The sequence below is a fragment of the Drosophila obscura genome, unplaced genomic scaffold, assembly GCF_018151105.1.
Source record: "Drosophila obscura isolate BZ-5 IFL unplaced genomic scaffold, ASM1815110v1 contig_200, whole genome shotgun sequence".
Classification (NCBI taxonomy): Eukaryota; Metazoa; Arthropoda; class Insecta; order Diptera; family Drosophilidae; genus Drosophila; species Drosophila obscura.
Genome location: NW_024542791.1, coordinates 1,137,014 through 1,154,073, shown reverse-complemented (window position 1 = coordinate 1,154,073; position 17,060 = coordinate 1,137,014). Strand labels below are relative to the sequence as shown.

General features: G+C 42.1%; 2 protein-coding genes across 21 annotated transcripts; both read right to left on the bottom strand.

Annotated features, from left to right (window-relative positions):
• Window positions 1-848: 848 nt before the first annotated feature.
• LOC111069192 (protein TonB-like) lies at window positions 849-4,288 on the bottom strand. Its single transcript, XM_022359135.2, has one exon. The coding sequence runs from the start codon at window positions 4,201-4,203 to the stop codon at window positions 3,661-3,663; it is 543 nt and encodes a 180-aa protein (XP_022214827.2). The 5' UTR covers window positions 4,204-4,288; the 3' UTR covers window positions 849-3,660.
• Window positions 4,202-17,055, bottom strand: LOC111069189 (voltage-dependent L-type calcium channel subunit beta-2). 20 transcript variants are annotated; one of them, XM_041593969.1, is made up of 10 exons: window positions 16,528-17,055; window positions 11,554-11,670; window positions 11,273-11,494; window positions 11,085-11,199; window positions 10,073-10,108; window positions 8,279-8,766; window positions 8,042-8,209; window positions 7,862-7,976; window positions 7,050-7,331; window positions 4,202-4,778 (listed from the first exon to the last, which is right to left on the bottom strand). In XM_041593969.1, the coding sequence occupies exons 1-10, from the start codon at window positions 16,600-16,602 to the stop codon at window positions 4,288-4,290; spliced, it is 2,109 nt and encodes a 702-aa protein (XP_041449903.1). In that variant the 5' UTR covers window positions 16,603-17,055; the 3' UTR covers window positions 4,202-4,287. The 20 variants fall into 20 exon arrangements, 17 of the variants coding, with proteins under 17 accessions (XP_041449903.1, XP_041449897.1, XP_041449898.1 ...); XM_041593963.1 differs by lacking the exon at window positions 16,528-17,055 and adding an exon at window positions 12,520-12,801; XM_041593964.1 differs by lacking the exon at window positions 16,528-17,055 and adding an exon at window positions 12,520-12,801 and having other exon boundaries at window positions 11,106-11,199.
• Window positions 17,056-17,060: the final 5 nt, after the last annotated feature.

Below are 17,060 nucleotides of genomic sequence, written 5' to 3'. Positions count from 1 at the left end.
GTTTTTTCTTTTTGTTTTTGTTTTGTTTTTACAATATGTATAGTTTTTGTATGTATAAAATATTTTATATAAATTTGGATTCGATTTTTGGATTGATATTTGCACAATTAGTTTGTGTTCTGTGTGTGTTTGTGTGTGTGTGTGTGTGTCTATGTGTTCGTGTTTGGAGTGGGGTTTTTCGCTTGGTTAATCATAATATTTTTGTTTGTTTGTCTAAGAATTATTGAATAGGAAAATCTCAGGGGTGCTCTAGTCAAACTTTTCTCTCCTTTCCCGCTTTAAATCTTCCATGACTTTTTTCCAGTTTAAATTTTCTTTTTAAGCTACAAAAAAAAAATTATATTGTTTTTGCTTCTTTTATTAAAGTGAGTTTAAAAAGTAGAGAAGTTATTACTGCTAAATAGAATTATATAGGCGTATTTTTCTCTTTATAGTTCAGTATTTTCGCTATAAAATTTTGCGTTTGAGTGTGTCAGTGTGTGTGTGTGTGAGTGTGTGTGTTTTTTTTCGTGTTTGAGAGTGTCAACAAATTTAATTTTGGTTTTGGTTTTTGTTTTCGTTATATTAACTGGAAATAAGATTTGATTATTACAAAAAAAATTGCTCTTTATTAATAAGCAAACCTGTTTGTTTTTTTTGTTTTTTCTTTTGCAAAAATTTCATAACGCAGCGATCTTTGGAACTTTGTTTTGCCGATCGATCAGACAAAAGAATTTACAATATTAATGGAATATCTGTGGGAAATTTCTTAGCTCAATCCATTATCCAATAGGCTACATATATTTCAGAAGATTTTTTGTGTTAAGGAGTCAACTTCCCATGAGATCAGACAAAGTTTCAGCATCAAAGTTCGCTTCGCAGATGTCACTGAACATTATCTGGTACAATTTGTTATAGTTTTATGTTTTTTATTTTTAATCATTAATTTTTTAGTTTTTTTATTTGGTTTGCTTCGCTTACAAAATGCCGGCTGATTTCTCTATCTGTATCCGTTTAAATTTTGTTAATTATAGTAAGAACATACATACATACACCGCTATGTATGTATATGTATATCAATCAGTATATTCATCTTTATGTATAGGGGCGTGTATCTTTCTTTATATATATACTATATATATATATATATATATGTATGTATGTATATATTTATATTGAAATACCAGTTCTGTGAATTATGTGCAATATTCTTAAGTACACACTCGCAATCAACTGTCTGCCATGGAGTCGATCTTTAATCTTAAGTATTCCATTTCGCTCCTCCCTGGCCGAGGAGGAGGAGGATATCGTATCGTATCTAGGTTTTGTCCTCAACTTTATACTAATATTAAAAAGTAATATTTCATTGATTTAAGTTTAGCTAATACATAGATCAATTTTGTTTGCCACTTTATACAAGAAGTGCTTGCGTATCGTAGTTTAATCTCGGTTTTCCTTTTTTTTTCCTCTCATTTCTGTTCTATTCAATGCGACTGCCCAGTGCCTGGACCAACCAATTCTCCCCCCCAACCAAACCCATATGATCCCAAACTTTGGACTGGCGGGCACTGCTCTCAAGGAAATACATTCGCACATAAGGACTCTGATCTTGGAGTCTTGTTCCCTTTGTTTTTTTTTTTTTTTTGCATTTCCCCTTCAAACAATTTCCATTTTTAGTAGCTGTTCAAATGTACTCTCCAAAAATTTACTTATATCACCTTTGTGTGTAGTCTCTTACATAAAAAAGTACTAGATTTTTGCTTTGTTCTGCCCTGGGCCATGGGCCTGTCTTCTACATATAGGAGTGCACCCACTATCCCTCCAGTACTCCCCACACCTCACACCCCACTGATGCGTGTCCCATTTTTCTCGTTCAGCTCAGTTCCCAGTGAGGATTCAGCTTAGTCACGGGACTTTGGGTTGGGTTCTGTGGGTGTGCTTAGTTAGTTATCCAAGTGGCGATCGATTTGAATGCAGTGCGTTTCATCATTGCTTGGCGCTAGGTTCACAAAATTTTGTCTTTGGTGGTTGGAATTGTAAAAGGAGTGCTCGTTCGGAATGGGCCAGATCAGCGATTTTACTTCAACATTTTTACGTGTAACTTACAATACTTGAACAATAATTTTGACGCATACGACTTTAGCGTGGGAGGCGGCGTGACTGAGTATGTGTGTGTGTATGTGTGGCTGATGGGGGGATGCGGATGTGTATGGTATAAGGATATCTGTGAGTGAATGAAAGTAAGTCTGCATTGAACATCGACGTGGTGGTGCTGGTGTTGGTGTTGGTGAATGCTCTTGTGTTACTCGTTTTGATGGTTTTTTTTAAGGCACTGGTAGTTTAAATCGCTATACCCATGGCTGCATCATCCAGAATCGCCTTCTCCACCTTCCCTGTAATCGATTCTGAATGGTGGCCAGCTAAGGTTCGTTCGCTAGCGATCCACATTGGGATTGCAAATCGGTGCGAACTGTGCGTACATTGATTGGCAGGTGTGTGTGTGTGTGTGTGGCATGATATGGTGTGTGGCAAGGTATCTAGTTCGAAGAAAATATTGCTATAGCTTAGGGGTAATCAAAATCTAGCTGAGAGTACAGTGCGCCTCCAAGCTATAAGACAGTTGCAAAAGTGAATTTCTAAGTTTATTTTAAAGCTCATCAAAGCTGAAGTTGTCAGCATACCTATGTCTAGAAAGGGGAAAGAGAAAGCCTGTTACCTGTTGTAATGCCCCAGGAAATGTCTTGGGATATTAAGCACATTTTGCATTCCATACTTTTGAAGAGTTGCATCTGTCTGCTAGCTTTTGCAACGCACTGTACTCGTAAGTACTTTCGAGAAGCCCATTTAGGAAGGAAGGAAGTACACCTAACTGACAGTTAAAGGCTAGTATTGTAGCATTACCAAGGTAGCGGAAGAAGTAGAGGAAGAAATACCAAATTTTTGGATAGAGGATTTGGGGGATAAGACATCGATTTGATACTATTAAAGAGATTTCAATCGGTTTAAAGTCAAACTGAGAGTCAGTGTGTGTGTTTGGTGTGTGTCTTTGGTGTGTGTGGCTTGACTTAGACTTAATACACGTTCACTAAATTATTAAAGCTGACACTTATTCATGTACTTAGTCAATCGATTGCATAACGAATACGAGACGCGAACCCCTTCCCCATTGGATCAACAAATGCTTGCAGGATGCTCCATGCTCCCATGCTCCATGCTCCTTCCTCCTCCACCTACTGGTTTGAACGGGCTGCTGTCACTGGCTTAAATCTTAGGCTTAGACCTAAGATCATTTTTTTTAAATTTAAATTCATATTATATTTAAATAAAATCTGATTACACTTAGCTATAGCATTTAAGACACATTAAGGCCCCACTTGGCATTGGGCTGCTCGTTTTACTTTTACTCTTTTTACTTTTAACTTTAAACTTTACTTTTACTTGCACTTTAACCTGCACTCTATCATTAAACTTCACTTTTTAAATCGTCTAAATGTATCCCTCGTGTGTGTGTGTGTGTGTTTGTTTCCGTGTCAACAAATTGATCTTCGAATGGAACATTTACAAGTGTGATTGGATTTGATTGGATTTGGCACTGCTCTTCCTCGGATCTGTGCAGCTCTCCAAGTGTAGGAACCAAAAAAAGCTCAAAAGGGGTGACGACTCAAGCGCGCTGAAATCTCTTCAATAGAACCGATCCGTGCTCAGGATATCCTCCTCGTCCTCTTCCAAGATGATCTTGTTGCGGATGGCATGCGTGACAGCCTCGACATTGCTCAGGGATGGGTTGCTGAATGGAGGATCGCCCCTCGCACCCGCCGCCGACGCCGCTCTCGGCGGATGGGCGAAGGAGGTCTCCTGGACTGGGTAACGGTATTGGGATGGCGCATGATGGCCCCCATAGGAATGGGTGTGGCTGAGGCTGTGGGGCCGGGCCTGGGGATAGGACTGGGGCTGGTGGCGCAGCGGATAGAGTTCGCGTCGCGACCTCGGCTGACTGAACGAGGTCTGGGCGAGGGAGGAGGATGAGGAGGACAGCCACTGGCCGCTATGGCCGCTATGGCCGCTGGCGTGCGGCTGTGGGTGCACGGGATGGGAGGAGGTGTGGGTCAGAGGCGGAATGAACGGTCTCATGGGTACCTGTGACAGGGGCAGTGGCCTGGGCTTGGGTCTGGGCTGGGGCTGGGGCAGTTGTTGTGGTGGTTGTGGCTGTGGTTTGTGTATCATGTCAAGATCAAAACTATTGTCGCGTGCTTCCTTTAAACCTGGCGCTCTCGAATCGATCTGATCCCACCCCTATATCCACGATTCCTACATGGCATTCAGCATTCTCCTACTACTCCCACCACCTCTGTGCGGACTGTATTCATCGCGATCGACAACGGCGGCCCCGCGCGGCAGATCGCGCGGCAGATCGCGCGGCAGATCGCGTGGCAAATCGCGCGGCAGATCGCGCGGATCGTCGATCCTCGTCGATGGGCCATAGCGTGAGCTGGTCATCCTGATCTGTGGCTCCTCCCGCTCGAACTCCTGGTCGTCCATTAGCCGCCCGCCCCGCGACAGGTGGCCGTGGTGTGAGGCGCCGCTCGGCCCACTGCGCATCGCCGGATACTCAAAGTTTCGCTCGTCCAGCAGCTCGTCACTGTTCAGATCGTAGTGCATGAGGTCTCGCTCTCGCCGCTCGTAGCGCTCCCGTTCGCGGTCCCGCTCATAGCCGCCGGCTCCGACGCCACCGCCCCGCTCCTGGTGGCGTCCCGCCGTGGTCTGCCGTCGGCTTGTGTGGTGATACGAGCTGCTTCCTCCTGCAAAATGGTCAACACAGAATACGATTAGAAGGTTCCTTGGCAGGCTGCAGGTTTCAGTGTAACGAAAAACCAAAAAAAACATAACCAAAACTAAAGCATTCAAACGTTTCAATAGGCGGAGGGGCAGGTGGCCGAGACCGTTAGCAAAGTCTCCGTGCCAGCTTTTTGGCCTCAATAGGGTGCGAATTTTCTTAGCCAACATTTTTGCTAATGGGGGTTACTATACTATTCGGATAGTTGAGAAAGGCATCAAAATTAAAACTAAAAAAGGAATTTTATATTTGACTTGAGGGTTTTACTGAACTAAGCTATGGATATTCATTATAGTAACTGTTCTGCATATTCTTTTGTACATTGTTGAATTTCGGATATATATCGATCAGATTTCACTTAGTTATGGCCTGGCTATAAATGAAAATAAGTACTTGAAATATTCGACTTCTAATTATACATGATTTATGATTGATTTACTGATCCATGAAAGATTGTTTCTCTATTTTTATATTCATGGTTTAATTTTGAAACGAAGACTACTCTTAACTAATCACAAAAAAAAAAGATCTTTTTCGATTTAAGACGTAAAATATGTGAGTCTAATCAAACCATATTATTTCTGACAAATAGAATACAGTTACAGCTATACAGTCTGCAGTTATGGGTGTTCTAAAGTTAGTTTAAGAGCTTAACAAATTTAAGCGCAACATGTTAATGATAAATATAAACAAAACATTTGGTTAGGGAATGCATTAAAATTCTGACATGGCATAGGAATTCCATGAGTATACGAGTACATGTATCAATGTACATGAAAGGAATCTAAATCAACTTGGGAAATTTAATCCCTGGCATCAGTACTGGATTGGTAAACGGATCGGAGTGGGTGACTAGGTTGGGGGTGGGGCTGGGGAAGTAACATTCAACTAAAACCAAATGAACAAAAGAAAACATCTCGGGGTCAGTGGTACTCACTAAACCAGATCTAAACAACGATTGCAACTTGGAGGATGATTTGGTTTGGTTTTTTTCTTGTAACTTGCATGGGTGAGCCACGAACCGAAAAACATTGGGATATAGGACATATATCAAGGGAGTACACATAGATACGTAATATAACTGAGCTTGGTTGCGTTGAGCTGATCTAAGAGTACACCCAGACAGAGTGTGGGGATCGAGTAGAAGGACAGTGGTGGCAGTTTAGAGGCGCACAGTGCCCGGAGTAACTAAAAAACGAGTACAAATCACAATTAAGAATTTTATGGGTGTGTTTTTTCGAGTGGATCGATATCGATACTTTGATGTCAGATGCTTTAGAGAAGCGCTGAAAGGTTCTTCGATGGGAGTTAAGAACTAGAACTACGAGTATTGCGTGCGTCTTGTGGGTTAGGGTTAGTCTTGTGGTTAATAGTAGAACTCAAAACAGCAAAGAGAAAGACAAGTCTTAAGGGGCTAAGGTTAGTGGCAATCTGGGTGGTTCGAAATGGGTTTGGTTTTTCTTTTGGGTGCGTGCACACCTCTCAGTTGCAGAAGAGTCTGAGTAGAGTGGAACCTCTGGTAAGTATGTAGTATTGGAAGTTCAGAGAGAGAGAGATAGTTGTACTTGTAGAGATCGTCGGAGATGTTCGGTCGTTGGGGTGCATTTTCCATTTGAATTGGTTTTCGATTTTGATTTGTCTTTTAATTTGTACTGTTGATGTTGCAATTGTGTTGGTCTTGGTAATTGTTTGATTTCAGTTTCGATTTCGATTAAAATTCATATTTTTGTTTTCGATTTTGTTTTGACTTATAGCATTGTTGTAAAGGGACCGGGTATGTCACGTGCTGTGAAGGCTGTAAAGTGTTTTGCCACAAAAGAATGAAAATAAACAAAAAGTTGAGGATTCAGTAGTAGTCTTAGATGTATGATGTATTGTAGCATGTGTGTACTATATATAAAGGGTCAGTAAATACTATATATGTATGCCATGATCTGTAACTACAATACAATCGAAGGGGTGAAACGATTATGTATGGTGTGGGGCGTACCCAGGGGGGGCAACCGAAGCTACATTAACCTGAGTGATGGTGGGGTTGTCTGTCTACAGAAAACGCCTTTAAATCGGGACAAAGTCTATGAGTTGGGGGTACAATTTACGGGTGTCTATTGGAGAGATCAACTGAGAGATCTCAGTGAGTGGCTCTTGTTGTGGGCTATACGATAATACTTATTTACTGGTTTAAACGTAACGTAACGTAAAATGATAAGGGAAAACAGTATAAACGGAAATTTACCTTGGTCCCAATCGAACTCTCTATCCCAATCTCTTTCTCGCTCTCTCTCCCACTCGCGCGCCCGCTCCCGCTCCCACTCCAGATCTCTCTCCCTGTCCTTTGAGCTGCGATCTCTGTTGAACTCCCTGTCCCAGTAGTCACGTTCCCGCTCCCGATCGCGTTCCCTCTCCCTGCTGTCATGATCCCGTTCCCGATCACGCTCCCGGCTACCCTCGCGTTCCCCACTCGTCATCCCCGACATGCCGCGGGGATCCTGCTCATCGATGAACTCCTCGCCATCTACTGCTCGCAGCCGCGCAGAGCGAGAGGGAGAGCCAGAATGAGAATCGATTGGTTATCGGTACAGTCATGGGAATTTGAATTTGAGAAAGACAAATTTTAGAATTGTATTTTTGTATATTTTTGTGTTGTTGAGTATGTTTGAAAAGCAAATGAAAATTGTATTTACTGCTGATCTGAATCGGATACGGATATACATATGTATATACATATGCATAATATATGTATGTATATATGGATGTGTGTGCAATGGGCCCGATCTTCATTGTTTGAATTGTCGAACGAACGGTGATCGAGGGGGGGGGGGGCGGCATCAATGTGAGACAATGTGTGTGATCTTTGATTCTGATTTTCGAAACGATTTTTCTTTAAAATTTTCACAGCTTTCACAGGCTTGGGTGTTGGCTGGTGTTGGCAGGGGGAGTTTTTTTTGTTTTTTTGTTTTTTTGTTTTTTTTAGGGGATACGCGTATGAGTATGGCAATGCGACCGTAGAATGAGCCCGAGCTGCAGGCTGGCTGTGGCTGGCTTTACCTGGTGGTGTTGGTCCGAGGCGTGCCGCATCCGCCGATGGGGAAGCCTCCTGCGGCAGTGGTCTGGCTATCGGCGCCACAGCACGTATGTCGGGATGTGTGGCCTTCCAGTAGGTCTGCATTCGATCAAAAATCGATTAATTATATATAATTTCGATAAATATCGAATGGGTAGAGTCACCTCCAAGTACTCGGCTATGTGCTCACAGGCATCTTCCAGTTGGTTCTCGTCTAGAATTACATCGAACATTTCCGGTGGACATTGGGATAACTTTTCGGCGGCAACCATTTGAACGGAGAGGTTTTTCGCCTGCGATTTGCCGCGTGATTTGATCAAACGCTGTAAAACCTATCAATATACAGAGTTATCGATTAGTTATCGATTATGGTTTAAATTTTATTATGTGCAAGCACTCACCTTACTACTACTAATCTTTAAGTACACTACTGTTGGCGCTAATGAAGTTTTTGCTAATTGTGACGGATGATTGATTGTATCACAATCGAGTACGACTAACTGGAGCGAGCGGGCCAGCTCGAAGATGCGCTCGATCTCCTCCTGCACCTTGCCAAGATTATCGGAGCGACTGCTCGATCGCTCCATAATGGCCCGCTTTGATGGATTGTTCAAGATGGAGCGCTTCGCCAGTGAAATGTCGGCCATCACGCGCGTAATGATGATGCGACCCTCGAAACGGTGCTTAAGGAAGTCGAAGAGCGCCTTCTGCATCATGTCGGTTACTTCGTAACCCTTAAGGCTTGGACCCACTAGGACGACGGGACGCATCGATGGCACCACATCGTACGGGCTGGCGGTTTCCTGCTTCTTGAAGAACGGCTTGCGCTTCTCCTTGTTGGGCGGCGTTGCCAGTGGTGTCTTCCCGTGACGTCCCTGTCCCGCAGAATCTGATTCGTCACCTGATCGTTAGTATCATGGCAAACAGGGGGGTCGGACGAGAAGAGATAATGGCAACGAATGAGCGAGCTTGTGATTTGTATGAGCCAGTACGATCGATCAGTACGAATTGCTAGGCCAATTAATAGTATCATCATAAATACAAGTAGGTACTTGAGACACGTGTTTGGTTTTTGGTGTTTGGTGTGGTTAGTATTTACATTTTTCTTTTTCGTGTGCTTCAGTTTTGTTATCAGAGTAATTTCCTCTGTGTGTGACTTGTGATTGATCAGTTTTGTGGTTTTGTGTCCTGTGGTTTTGTGGGTGGGTGGATTTGTGTGCCAGGGCATTGTGTCAGACTATTGCAGATTTGATTGGGTTTTGGAATTTGAATTTTGAAACTTGAATTTGAATTGTTTTTTTTGGAACCGTTCTACGCACCGTTGAATGCTGTTGTAATGTCAACTCGAGGGTGAGATATCTTCCTAAAATATATGCATGTATATCTTAAGGCTATACGACGAGTATGAAGTGCTGTATATCTTTCTATAACTCTATATCTAATTTGGATTCAGTTTCTAGATACAGGTTCTATTTGATACATTTTTGTTTTATTTATTTTGGTTTTTGTTGTTGTTAATGTTTAATCAGATTACATTAAGCGTGGGACTGATACTGATACAAGAAGAGCTACAGTGTGTTTCAGTGATATAAGACGTGTTAATCAGACACTTCGTTCCTAATCAAACATTAAAGTATTTGGTTTAACTTTGTTACAAATGGTTACAATACATTTTAATTAACTAAGGGGGGCTATATATGGTGGAATATTATAAAATTCTGGTTACAATGGGCTAAAGTGCTTCTGCATTTAGTACAGGCGAAGAATTAAATTTGTGGTGGATTCAGAAAATTAGCTAGTCATCTGTGAAAAGTGAATGATAAAACTCATGCCAGCTGCGATATTTACTGAATGAGAGTTTCAAAGTTATTGTTCTCTAAATTCTCCTATTGAAACTATTAGTTTTTCAATTAATGCCAGTTGTTGGCGGGGTAAACCTTATGGAACTGGTAAAGTAATCAACAGATTTCAGTTATAAAATATCGTAGAGTTTTTTTATAATTAAAACGGAATTTTTTGTCAACATATTTCTTGTGTAGTATTTCCTACATTCTCCTTAATTTATGTAGTTTTGTTCCTGCCACTGTTTTATAGTCCTGAACCACACTGTACACAAATAGGTAGCTGTCTAGCAAGAGATTCTGCGTTTGAAATGATTGATTTGCTGAATATCTGATGAGAGACAAAGGACAAACCTGTTTTTTTCTTTCGCGGTGTTGTACTGTAGGGATCTTTGGTCGCGTTGTTGTTGGGTTGGTGTCAACGGTTAACGTGGTTGTTATTTGGTTGTTAATTGGTTTTTTTTATATATTTTTTTCAAATTTGTGTTAGACAAGAGAGAGTTAAGTGCATTTAATAGTGTTCTGTTTGGCTATGGCTATGGCTATAGCTAATACACAAGCAAGTCCATGAAACAAAGGAGCATTTAATAAAAAAAAGGGGTCAACAAACTGGGTGGGGGGGAACGTATTTTGGTGGTCTCTACGGATTGAAAGCTCAATAATTATTGTGTTCGGACTTTGGAGTGTGTGTGTGTGGCGGTCTAGACCGATCCGTAGAAGGTTTCGGTTTTTTTTGCATGCGGGTTCTAGGACAGACCATTTGCATTACTTTGGGTGGGGGGGGTTGTTGGGGTGGGTCGATTTAGCAGCGGATTGCCGGTGAACTCAATAAGCATACAGATTGCAATTGCACTTTATGAATGTCGCATGATATATAACGGATGAAACACAAAATGTACGAAAATTACGGGAATTTTGAATGGCCCATTTTTTGTTTTCAGATCTCAGATTTGGTTTGCTTCAAAATGAAAATTATAAAAAGGTTTTTTCCAATCACAATGGACATTGTCATCATCTTAGAGTCTGAATCTGAGTCAGAGCGAGTTGCTTGGGGGGGCTCTGCATCCGTCTGCGGTTACCTATTCAGATGCAGTTCGTATTTAGATACATAGATAGATAGAGAGAGAGAGAGAGAGCTGGTAGGAGAAGTTCGGCAGAGAGTGAGAGAGAGAGAGAGAGACCTTTTCTGTATGGAAATATCGTTATTGGGGAAAGACGACGAAGACGACGACGACGATATACAAAAGTAAACATTACATAGAAGACAGCGAAAATAAATTAGATTGAAATTAATTCGATTCGACAAAGAGATACGAAATTAAACCTCGCCAAAAAAGAAATCAGGAGAATGAAATGTGTGTCATACCAGGTGTGGGGGGTGTGCTACCTCGTGATGGCTCCGCACCTGCTTGGCCTCCCGCACCCAAATTGCCGCTCGACGAGCCCTTTGTGCCATACAGTCTTGAGGGTCTGGTTTGGTTCTGCAAGAGATTCAAAGGGTTAGCTTTCCATCAGGATTCAGTGGAGGGGGAGTGGGGAGTGACCAAAACCAACCTGCATACGAATGTTGTCTAGCTTAGCGGGGCTGGGTATGAAGCCCACATCACTGCCTTCTCGGACCAGCCGTCCGATCCACCAGTTATTGTCATACTTCTCTTTGATGTGCAGGAACTCCCTGATCTCGAATGAAACGGCGCCACCCTGTACGGGCGAATCGTCGTCGATAGCGCCATCGTATGCTACGTTGGTTCGCACAGCGAACGCCACTGGTTTGCTCTGTTCAATTAATTTATGGCATCATTATGTTTCTTTGGAGTACCGGTTCGATTGCTCACCCTCGCTTTATCCAACTGGCTTAAGGCCTGACGTTCCTTTTCTCGCCGAAGCGATTCCTTTTCCTCGTCTAGCGACAGATCGGATGACGGTTGTGAGTAGTTCGAGTCGGCAGAACCCTGTAAAAAATCAAAAGTAAACCAGGTCAGCATAGAAATTAGTCGGGTCATATGGAGAAAAAACTGATGGAAGATTCATTTGCTCAGCCATCTGAAAACCCAAACAAATTCAATTGGCCCCATGCCAGCAGCTCATGCAAAAAGGGGGCTAAAGGAATGCAAACAACAATGGCTGTTTTTATGTCTTTTCTTTGTAAAAACAATCAACAGTTTGTGTACGTACTGCATAGATATTGCTGGTATGTCTGTATTGAATGGAAAAACAACAATTGAATTTAAGATGAGTCAAATTTCGATTGAATAAATTAAATAGCATAATTATAATTGGATTGGTCATATTACATTTGGCATGAACTAGTTTTTTGTCGGTTGAAAACTTTCAGAGAAACTTTCCCAATATGAAATTTACATATAGGATCGGTAAATACAGATGTAAATATGGATCATTGAACTTATGGAGAAACTTTCTACAATCCCTGTACTTTTGGAATGTTCTTTACTTCCTGAACTCTTGTTCATATATTCATAATATTGTAAGGCGTATGCTCTTCCCCAGCTTATGACTGATTAGCCCATACTTTTTTTAACTTTTAAAATTTAGTGTTCCACTCTACTGGCTCTCAGAAAACTCATTGGATCCCTCTTTTAAGCCTCATACTCATAAGTTTCGATTAAAAAGAATTGATGTGTGTTAAATTCTTCATTTTAGATAGAATAGTCAATGATTATTCTTCGAATTCAAGCAAGAACTTTGACTGGCATTACTTACAGTACAACTTCCATCTACATACATTTGTAAGAGCATGGAAAATGCTTGCAATAAAATATAATTAAAGGTATTTTTGTCACCTGTGTGAATAGTTTGTTGTATCCACTTTGGTAAGACGTGTATCCAAGGCCAAATCGAGATTCTCGATGTTGGCCACCCTGAACGGAGGGAGCATCCGAGGATGATGCACGCTGCACCATGGGCCTGTCAGCCCTGTAGTCTTCTTCGAACGAAGATATCTTGATGATATTTGCGACGACAGGGTGCGGAAACGACAGCGTTCCCCAGCGAATGCCACAGCTGGCAATTTACCGCAGATGTTCCGATGATAATGATGATGATGACGATGATGGATGGCAGCACGATTAGGCAAATGTTTCCAAGGCGACACACTCCGAATCAAACTCCGACTGGCAATTGTCAGAGTTTCGGGTTGTAAATATACATATATGTATGTATTCTAGCAAAAAGGTTTTAATTCCACTTATTGTTTCACAGTTTGGTTTTGGGTTTGTTGCATTAACATTGGCAATGATGGATTAACAATATTATTCATCAGATCCTCCGGCCCAATCTGACACTGACACTTGTACAAAAACACCGACAACGTCACCGTTACCGACACGGATACCGACACCGACACACACACACACACACACACACTGACAGCGACTGTGAGTGCGTGCGTAAGATAGTGAGGAAGGAAGCGAGGGAGGCGAGTGTAAACGGGGTACACCAACTGTAAATGCTGAATCTTTACTGGAAAGGAATTCCTTTTGGCTGCTGCTGCTGCTTGTGCTTTTCCCTTTGTTTGGTTTTATTGTTTGGGGGCAATTTTGGAGCGTCTGGGCAAATTGATTCCGTATCGACGCTTTTCGCTTTTCTCTGCCAGTTTAAAAATAGGAATTTATGTCAGTCGAGTCGCGACTCTCTGCTCACATCACTTTTTCTAGTATATGCACAAAACGGACTGGAAAACGCTGACGGGCGGGCGGTTGGTTAGGCGGTCGGTCGGGGTGGCAGAGGTTACTGGTGGGAGAGGTCGCGAAAAACGATTTCAGTTAAGCGTGGCCGTGTTTTTCTTCTTTATAACTTCGATTCTCAACGGTTCCCGGTTCTATACACTTTCGGATCTATTTCACTTGTTCCCTTTTGCCGATTTCGTCACTCCTTTTTAATCAAATTCCACTCCATTCACATCCATTTATCTCGATTCGAAATTCGCCCCAAACTGAAACGTTTCTGTATGTGGAAAATGGTTTTTCCGCCACGGGAAATGAATTTTGTGTAGAGTTTTTCTCGCTCTCTTCCAGTGCGTAAATCTGCCTCTTCCACGCTGCCACACGGCCATGTAAACAAATTCGTTTTCAAGAGCACTCTCCGCGATTTGGTGCCACTGTGCGCATGGAGTTATTTGTGTTGGGTTATGCTGCTTATTCCAGCAACAAAACTGTAACAAAATGAGCGCGCGCTGTCATCGCTGGTCAGTGTCGTGTCATGTCGAGAAAATCAATAGCGCCCGCACTGACAGTCCGGGCCAGGGGCAGGGGCAAGTCTGACAAGGGGGAGTCGTCCACCTGTTGGCAGCCAGCCGCCCCGCCGCCATTCAGCCGCGGGCAACAAACCCCCAAAAGGGTTACAGCTGTTGGACACAGTTACACACATACATACATATGTACAGTTGTATGTATTTACATCTTTGTACGCGAATAAATGGTACACATACTATTACGTATGCACGGGATTTTAATGAACGAAAGACTGGTAAGGAAAGCTACGGATTTTAATGTTAAGTTTTAGAACAGACTTTGAAAATAATTTTGAACAACGTAGAAAGATTCGCAATTTTAAGCTTAACAATATTAGCAAAATTTAAAAAAATTTAAAATACTGATTATTCTTGAATTATTCTAGCCATCAAAATCGAATTTTACATTGCTCTACATAAACTGTTTTCGGGAATGTTAAGAATACGTTGTACCGACGCAATTCAGACTTGTACTTAAATTTAAAATTTAGATTAAGATAAATTAATATTCTAGTTATTGCTCATTACTGCGAAATTACTACTATTGCCGTCCCACTGTGCCCATACTATAACGTAAACATTCCGCTTTCCAATTACCACACGCCAAATGACAGGAAGAGAGAGGGAGAGAGCATAAAATTATTTCCAGACGAGCGGAGAGCGAGAGAGTTTGACATGTTAATGAGGGAGAGAGAGCGCATGCGCAGTAGACGCAACAATGAATCTTCATTCCATACGCGTTCCCGTAAGATACATTTGATTTGTATGGGAAAAATTTTCAGCAACATGTTGCTCACACCACGAAAATGAGGGGAAAGTCTCCACAAAAACACTCTCTTCTCCACTGAAAAGAGAGCAAATTTTGAAAACTCTCCACGAATTGAGAGCATAAAATTATTTCCAGACGAGCGGAGAGCGTGAGAGAGAGTTTGACATTAATGAGGAAGAGAGAGCGCATGCGCAGTAGAAATGACATGCGTGGACTTTTACTGTTATCTGAGTACTCTTTCGCTGATTCTCTTCCCTTTCGGCCAAGCATCAGGATTGTAGAGAAGGTCGGGGGTCGCATGTGAATTTTGCTTTACACTTTTTCAAAGGCAAAAACATAGGCATGCTCTGAACCCCCGCCCCCATCCGCACTCGTAGTTCCCCATGGAATTTTTGGGTGAGATGGGAGATGGGAGTGTTTGGGTCGATTCTTTGTTTACCTTTTACTGATTGCCCAAAAGTCCCATCGAACGACACAGAGTTTGAAACAGTGCCCAAAAATTACTAATGAACTTTGGTTGCCATCGATACCCTACCCCCTACCCCCTCTTTGACATTCCTTCGCCTCTTTGGGGCCTTCTCTTGTTGTTCGTGTTGCGGGTGGGGGTCAACGTTCCGTGCTGCGCTTCCAGTGCAATTATTTTATTGCTCGGCCCCAGGAAATATACATATACATATATTCATGGTCAGCAAATTTACTGTCGTTGACCGCGGATGTCAGCGAATTAGCCCGCACCTGCCGCCACTTAACGACAGCGTTTCAAGGTGGTTCAGGGCTTTGGATTTGGATTTGCATTATGAACATAATTCAGGTGCTTGGAGAAGAGTTTCTTCGCTCTAATACCCATTGGTAATATAGTAGATAATATATTCCAAGTTAATATAGTAGACATTCTTTGCCAGTACTCTTAAATCAAATTAATTTCGATGGATTGCCATCTTAATCCTCCCATTAGCGTGCTATTAAATATAAAATATTTCTTGTATATCTCGAGAGAGCGCATAAAAATAACAAATAAAATCAAGGGAAAACCAAAAGCTCCGCAGAATTGTTTACAAGTGCCAGAAAAGTATCAACATTACGGACAATCGCGACAATGCCGGGCAGGAGGATTCCGCCCCGACGATGAGTAAGAGGTGAGAGATGAGATCGCCTCTCTAAATGATCTGTGTGAGGCATGGGAACTGAAGAAAGCAGACGTCCGAACATACGTATACGTATTTATACAGTGCGAGTCATAAGCATAATACAGTAACGAAACTACTTAATTTCAAAAATCTCTGGCACTTTAGCTCACTGAACTTATCGCTGAAGACTATAGCTAACATTGAACAATTCCTTTGGGTGGAAAAAAAATATCTATAGGGCGTACTAGCCCTGACACAAATATTTCAGCAATGCTTCGCCCCAGCGAGTTTTTTCACACAAATGTGACAAATAATTCAAAGCAAAATAAATTTTAATTCAATAAAATCGCAATTTAAAAATATTTGCATATTTCGATACTTCAAATTCAGACTTCTATGGGCTGCCCAGTCATGAAACGCACTGTATGCACGCTGTATTTATACACATGTGCATGAATCGCCATGAACAGCGAATAGCTGGGCGAGCGATCGAGTGGATAAAAATATACAAATTCCGCCCGGGCCCGGGGGCAGGGCCGACTCATTGACATGCACAGATACGGGTGTGTGTGTGTGTTGTGGTGTTGGGGATGGATAAATGGGGATCCAAAAAGTTAATAGGTTTTCCAACAACAAACGATCAGTTTCAATGCAATTTTCTTACCCGACGATTTTTGTTATTCCGAAAAGGCTTGTAGGACTTGGCCTTGTGTTTGGCCCCCAGGTGCAGTTTCTTCATGGCTGCCTCGAATCACTCACACAAAATCACTATCGAATAACAATCAGAATCAGAACGCCACCGAGTGGAGTGGGTCACTTTTCACTTGTACCGCGCGCCAATTGCGAATTGTCCCCAAATAAATTATGCAATCATTTTTGGAATCGCTCTGCGGTCGCGAGGCAATATAAACAAACACTCAGGCGCTATGGCCAAGTGCCTTAATGGCAATCGTTAAATGCCCAAGACACTCACACTCACACACACGCGACAAGAATTGGGTCATGCTGGGCCGGGAGCCAGAGACAGAGCCGGACACATGGCAACGATTGAGAAGCACTTGCCACACACCATCCGAGCAATGGCAACAAATACTGGAAATATGCACAAAATGCGAGTCGTAATGAATGCGGATCTATATGAACATATATATATGTATAGGATCCACTTGGATATATAGACCAGTTTAGAGCGGACCC